This window comes from Asterias amurensis, chromosome 1 (genome assembly GCF_032118995.1).
Source record: "Asterias amurensis chromosome 1, ASM3211899v1".
NCBI lineage: Eukaryota > Metazoa > Echinodermata > Asteroidea > Forcipulatida > Asteriidae > Asterias > Asterias amurensis.
Genome location: NC_092648.1, coordinates 9,719,510 through 9,726,629, shown reverse-complemented (window position 1 = coordinate 9,726,629; position 7,120 = coordinate 9,719,510). Strand labels below are relative to the sequence as shown.

General features: G+C 41.4%; 1 protein-coding gene across 1 annotated transcript; it reads left to right on the top strand.

Annotated features, from left to right (window-relative positions):
• On the top strand, positions 1-4,369 carry LOC139944941 (pancreatic lipase-related protein 2-like). Its single transcript, XM_071942138.1, has 7 exons — positions 1-121; positions 703-854; positions 1,560-1,700; positions 1,803-2,031; positions 2,189-2,316; positions 2,902-2,977; positions 3,546-4,369. The coding sequence occupies exons 1-7, from the start codon at positions 73-75 to the stop codon at positions 3,788-3,790; spliced, it is 1,020 nt and encodes a 339-aa protein (XP_071798239.1). The 5' UTR covers positions 1-72; the 3' UTR covers positions 3,791-4,369.
• Positions 4,370-7,120: the final 2,751 nt, after the last annotated feature.

The following is a 7,120-nucleotide window of genomic DNA, read 5'->3' as shown; positions in this document are numbered from 1 at the left end:
TTGAGCTAGAGGGCTTGAAGTTGCAGTTTACCCATTGCAAAGTTTCTTAGCAAGTTTCGATCCTGTGACAACATGATGTTAACTCTACTTTTGGGAGCTTGTCTTCTGTGCTTGCATGCAGGTTAAAACTGTTCAATCAAACAAAATTATTAATTTCTGTTTCGTCTAACTTGGTTGGTGCGTTGCAAACCCGCTTCGCATGTCGTATTGCCTGCTTGTCTGCTTGCCTCAAAGTCATGCTTGCCTGCTTTTCTGCTTGCCTTGCTGCCATGCTTGACATGTTTGCCTGCTAACTGTCTGATTGACACGCTTGCCTGCTTGCCTCATTGTTGTGCTTGACATGATTTTCGGCTTACCTGCTTGCAATTCTTATCTGCTTGTCAGCTCGTGAGATGATACTCAACCTTAACGTTTAATTTACTTACCTTCATCTGTTTGGTTTCTTGTGCATTTGAATTAGTCTGGCTTGGATTTCAGTCCAACGTGGGTTTGCAAGCCCCTTGACTACCCCATAGAGCAAGGAAGCTCTATGATTATCCATGTGTTCTTGGTATGGTGTTTGTTTCGCAAAATTTGCTTGAATGGGAAAAACTATATGATTCAGGGAGACGATTTCAATCAGCTTACAGTTAACCTGATTGCTGGGGCAACAACTCCGCTATATCTAAATCAGTTGTCACATTGATTTCTACGATCCAACAGTTGCTGCTGAGGAGGTTTGCTATGACGATCTGGGATGCTTTTCAAACGACGCGCCATACGATGTGTTCTTCAATTTTCCGCCCAAAACGCCTGATGAAATCAACACCGAGTTTTTACTTTATACTCGACTCAACCCGTCTCTATACATGAAGGTAAGCCGTATGGATATAATAATAATAATAGTATATCGAAGTCTAATATAGCGCACGTATACCAAACAAGGTACTCAAGGCGCTGAGTATATACAAACTTTCAGAAAGATAGGTTATTGCAGTGATGAATTCTGAGACCCAATTATGTAGCACTAATAAGTGTTTACAAGGTGCTACGGCGAATTAAGCAGCCACAACCACGAACACCGGGGCGAACCCCTTCTCCTTTCGATAAGTGCACTGGGTTCTTACATGCGTTACACAACACATGGGACCAACGGCTTTACGTCCCATCCGAAGGACGATACAATGGTAAAGTGGACACAAGTGTCATGGCTGAGAATTCGAACCCACACTTTTCTGATCAGAAACACCAGAGTTTGAATTCGGTGCTCTTAACCACTCGGCCTCGACAAAAAGGGGATCCGGGCGACGCGTCGGTACAGTAGGGTGGAACGCAACTGTCATCCAATTCAAAACACATTTTTTTAAGGGACAGTTGTCGCAAATATTGACATTATACTTTGCAACAGTTTCGAAAATGACATTGTTTGAAACACGAAAGCGGAATTTTTTAGTATAGAGGTCGTAAATTATTACTAAATATTACGCTGCGAACAAAATTGACGTCAAAAACATACTTCATGTAAAGTTTATGTTTAGGTGTTCATTAAGTAAACACAATTTGACTTTTCTTTTTGACAGATTGACCGAAACAACCCGTCGTCACTGCGGTCCTCGACCTTCAGTGGTTCAAGGAAAACAGTTTTTATTATCCACGGCTACACTGAGAAAGGATCTCGATCGGAATGGATGAAGACTCTCAAAGATAAACTTCTAAGTTTAGTAGGTTTTTAAATAATGTGTAAACATAAATTGTGCGTGTTTGTATTTGTTAATTAGATGTTAGCAGGCAGTTATTTTTGAGCATTTCTCAATTATGTACAGGAAAACTTGAACGTGTTTGTAATTGACTGGGTGAATGGAGCCAGAGACCTATACGGTAAATCGGTGCAAAACACCCGTGTAGTCGGCCGCGTAATCGGGAGGACCATGCAGTTCTTGAACACCGAGACCGGGGCACAATTTGACCGTATGCATCTGATTGGACACAGTCTTGGGGCACATATTTCTGGTTTCGCAGGAGCCTTCCAGCCTGGAATTGGACGAATAAGTGGTAAGATTATTGAACACCATGACAATTTTGTTTTTGCCAATAGGCTTTTAAAGGAATACATGAACAATGAAGTGGCTACGTGAAAGATAGCGCAACTCAAAACTAAACACTGAAATTTGATACGATAACAAATCTGCTTGATTTATTTATTTAATAGGTCTTGACCCAGCCGGACCCAACTTTTCTCTTAACGACCCCTCATGTCGCCTGGATCCAACCGACGCCATCTTTGTTGACGTCATCCATACTGACGCAGAGGCCATTGGTGCCGGTATCGTGCAAGTTGTAAGTCACTGATTATACACTTCATTATTTTCATATCGATAACGCCAATGGGTATGACCATCTGGAGCTGGTGCTTTTTCAGTTGATACAAAAGTTAAAATATTTGCGCAATAAATTCAACTACAACTTAAGTTCTCAATAATATGCGCAGCTGTAACTTGAGATACCGTTGCAGAGAATACGATTAAGAAATAAGTTGGAGGCGATTGGGGACAATTCCTAATGGAAACCGATTGGGGTTTATTAGGGAGGGTTTAGCTGCGCGGTACGATACGCGAGCAAAAACTTGAACGTGAACGTGATATTTTTGTGGTAAAAATCCCGAGTTTTAAACATATGTAAACTTACCACTTTTCACGTACGTACGTGCGGACGTCATACGTGAGTATGCAATAAATGAGCCCAAAATGGTGACGTCACTTAATTACTACACAAGTTTCTGACTTTTACGTTCATTTTTTTGCTCGCGTAACGTGCAGCATCCATTTCGCCTGTCTGTGACCGTGGGGGGGGGGGGGGGGGGCGGGGGTATCTTGCTTTAGGCCTACAAGATACAAACTAATATTCTTTGTGTTTGTGTTTTAGGTTGGGCATATGGATTTCTACCCTAACGGTGGCAAAGAGCAACCAGAGTGTCCTGCCAACGTTGATGAAATGATCAGTATGTATCATAACTAAAACATTATTATTGCTTGATTTGATCCTACACCGAAATGTGATGACAAATAATAATGATGATAGTGGCTTCTTATAAAACGCACCTATCCGTCACTCGGTGACGCTAAAGGCCCTTTAACATTCAGTATCTCCCTGAAAGGCTTTGGAAATACGTCTGAACTATAATAAGAGATCTACTCCATAGCACCACGTAACGGTTTACAATTAAGGTGATGTGGCGCAATTATGCTGCTAGTCCAGCCAGAAACACCGGGGCGAACCCCTTCCCTTTTCGATAAGTGTACTGGTTTCTTTTACGTGCGTTACATAACACATGGAGCCAACAACCTTACGTCCCATCCGAAGGACAAAGCAATGGTTAAGTTTCTTGCTTAAGGACACAAGTGTCACGGATGGGGATTCGAACCCACACTCTGCTGATCAGAAACACCAGAGTTTGAATTCGGTGCTCTTAAACCGCTCGGCCACGACACTTCCATTTATACTCAGTGCTTTCCATATCCAGTGTTAATAATAATACTTTATATATACACCTCATGTTTTCATTACAGTGGATCCATCCGAAGCGAGTTGCAGTCACATCCGTGTACTCGACCTATACATTGACAGCCTAGACGAGTCGCAGTGCGCCCTCACCGGCTATCCGTGCAGTAGCTGGGATAAGTTTCTGAATGGTAAATGTAATGGTTGCGGTTGGTCTGGCTGTCCAACAATGGGCTACAGGGCAGATTCATCTTCAGCATCCGGGACCTTCTACCTGACAACTGGCTCAAAGTCACCGTTCTGTCAAGTTTAGATTGAAATCAAGCATAATATCAAGCGACTCAGAGATTACAACGTGACCTTATCGCAAAATACTCGCTACATGGGTATTAGGCGTGGAGTGAGGTGCAGGCTGGTCTAGCTAGTGATCGAATTTGATCGGTAGCTAGGAGGGCAGCATGCACCGTTGGCGCAATGGGTATCTGCGAAAAGGTTTTATCAGAATGCTGTTTTTGATCACACCTGTGTCTGCTGCCCTCTGTAAAAACATCTGATGAACAAATGAAAAATATCATGTGACAAAGGTTTAAATCAAACTGTATAAGTCAAAGTTACCATTGAGGAATGGCGTATAATACTGATATTTAGTACTTATATTCTTGTTGAGTGTGTTAATTATCTTAGGATTGAAAAGCAGCCACTACGATGCATCGTAGTGATCTAGACCTCCTCAAATAAACTCACCCAGAATTCCATTTACATCGTAAAACATGAGTTTCCTGTAATTTATAGCTTCCTTGATAGTATTATGATATTGTAGCATTTATTGAATCACCCCTTGGACAAAGATGAATATCAACATTAATCAATAAACTAAAAACTAACAAACAAATGTGTGTTTAAGACTTGTTTTATATTTAAATTAAGGTTTTCTTTTTTTACATGGGTGGGTGTTTGTGCCCCTTTGTGCGTGTCCATGTACGGTAAATTAAAGGAACACGTGGCCTTGGATCGGTCGAGTTGGTCTTAAAAAAGCGTTTGAAATCGTTTGTTATAAACTGCATATGATCAGAAAGATATTTTAAAAGTAGAATATAATGATCCACCCAAGTATCACTCGAAATTTTGTGGTTTTTCTTTTACATCATCGACTAACACGGTCGACCATTTATGGCCGACCATGTTAGTTCGTAAAGTAAAAGGAAAACCAAGCAATTTCGAGGCAAGTTTGTGTGAACCATTGTATTCTACTTTTAAATCATCTTGCTAACCATATGCATTTTATAACAAACGGTTACAAACGCTTTTTTAAGACCAACTCGACCGATCCAAGGCAACGTGTTCCTTTACACACGGTCAAAAACCTAGCGTTCAAGACCTCGTGACTTGGACAGCTTCGTAGAGCCGCGGTCCAAAACGACTGCATTGGGAGACCACACACAATTTTCCAATTTGTTTTGCGGTTTTAGTATGAAACGTGCGTGGGTGCGTTCGATTAGCTGTTCCCTGGGTCGACCCCGGTGTGCTCATCATCCAAGTAGCGTATTTCATTTTATCCAGGACGAACGTTGGTACTGATAATTACCCCACGTTCATCCTGAAAATGTCGCTACTTTTTTTCAGGACGAACGTGTGCAGATAGATTAAAAATTACTCCTTTCTCGAAAACTACGTTACTTCAGAGGGAGCCGTTTCTCACAATGTTTTATACTATCAACAGCGTCCCATTACTCGTTACAAAGTAAGGTTTTATGCTAACAATTATTTTGTGCCGGCGCAGCGGTGTGTATTGTACGTGCGTTTGGATTGTAGGTGTAGCGAAGCAAACGAGTGTCTAAAATGCTTCAGAATAATGTTGTACAATGTATTATCTTCTTGTTTACTTTCAAAGTTAGTATGTAAACCTTTCGAGGGGCACTTTGAACCATTACAAATGTGTTATCTTCTTGTTTACTTCAAAGTTAGTATGCAAACCTTTCGAGGGGCACTTTGAACCATTACAAATAATACATATAAGACAGAGAAGGCGACGATTTTTTATAACGCCCGCCATTTTGTCTGCGCGCAGATTGTTTACGTGCTTAAGCTCGTGAAATAGGTGTACGCGTTTAGCATGGAGGCAGAATGTTTATTTTGGTTACGTTAAGCAAAAAAAATTGCTTCCCGTTAAGCAGCTCTATGAAATTGGACCCTGGTGGAAATCGCTGTATCCTGACTGGACTAGCTACGACCGGTATCGCTTTTAACATTTCCGGGAAGAATATGAACAAATCTATCCATATACTCTAATTGGGGACTGTTGCCGACATTCATAACGGGAAAATTTGCCGTGTTTTGTGACTTGTTTTCTGTCTTTTTGAAGCCATTTTTTTACGTACAATTTTCTCTTTTTAAAATTTAACTTGCACCGATTTGTTCATACATAACGACATAAATGCTCTTCGTTTCAACTTACTGGTACATTATCTTGATGAGACTTTTTAGAAAAGGCTGAAAATTACCAAATTCCAGAAGCCCTTTTGACTAATTAAATGTTCACACAGAGGTCACGCACGAAAAGGATGAATAATTTGCAGATAAAAGGAAACGAAATTTAGTGACCTGCGGGTTGACTAATTGATGTAAAAGTATAAGTTTAATGTAGTATTCATGATGTTTATGTTTTAAAATCGTTTCTCAGCACTGCAAGCTAAAATAAATGACGTTATGCACAAACAACTTGACTAAACTTTTCAAATGGTTTATGAATTTACCCCCACTCTTGAAGTTATAACTTACCCCGACACCTGAAGATGAACTCTATAACGCAACACCGATCCTTTTAAATTGACCCTATACCAACCTTGACCCATCACACGTAGGCCTCACTCCGTGGAAATCTGTCCGCCGGAGATTCTATTCCCACATATTATGGGAAAGTTAGGGAGCTTTCGATTTCGTGACGGTAGCACACATGACGGAAGGTAGCATAGCACGGTGGTCCGGATGCTCACGCCTGAGTGCTCCCGTCCTGTATGTTGTGGGCCGCAAGGTGATATAGAATGACTCAAGTCCCAGTCCCTTGAGGGTCCTTTTATTTCCAGTCCCATCGCCTAAACTTCAGACAACTTTTGCGCGGCTGGCATCCCCAACCCGTGCCTGGCCATTTTCGGGACTACGATATAGCTACATTTTGACGCCACCTCTTGCACGAGAACGGGCCTTGAATCAATTCTAATGGTGACACCGTCTACGCTTAACAACTATAACAACGTGTACACTCTGTCACGAGTACAGACCGGACGTTGTTTCACCCAAATATTGTTCTCAATCTCTTCAAGACGGAGACTACTTCAGTTTGGCGCATGTGTCGATCGATTTTTCCGCTCCCTTACACTGATCTCTAATATAATCGGTAACCCCTACTCCACAGCTATTCCAACTTCCAAAAAGCAGTCCAAGAAAGTTTCTTGCGTGTTTTAAGATCTGTTACGCTGGTTGCCACCATAAATCCCAGATATCTTAAATCAGTCACATGCTTGATTTGACTGCCATAGACTTGGAGTGCAGGTCGGGGGTCACTGTTTGATGTGATGTATTCTGTCTTGGCATGGCCCACTGATAACCCGCCCAATTGTGTGTTTATGTATCTATTAGTTGTTCG

Excerpts from the sequence above, each read along its gene's own strand:
- LOC139944941 (XM_071942138.1), top strand. The coding sequence starts at position 73 with ATGATGTTAACTCTACTTTTGGGAGCTTGTCTTCTGTGCTTGCATGCA. Across the intron at positions 855-1,559 it reads ACCCGTCTCTATACATGAAG|ATTGACCGAAACAACCCGTC; the intron begins GTAAGCCGTATG and ends TCTTTTTGACAG. Across the intron at positions 2,978-3,545 it reads CAACGTTGATGAAATGATCA|TGGATCCATCCGAAGCGAGT; the intron begins GTATGTATCATA and ends TTTTCATTACAG.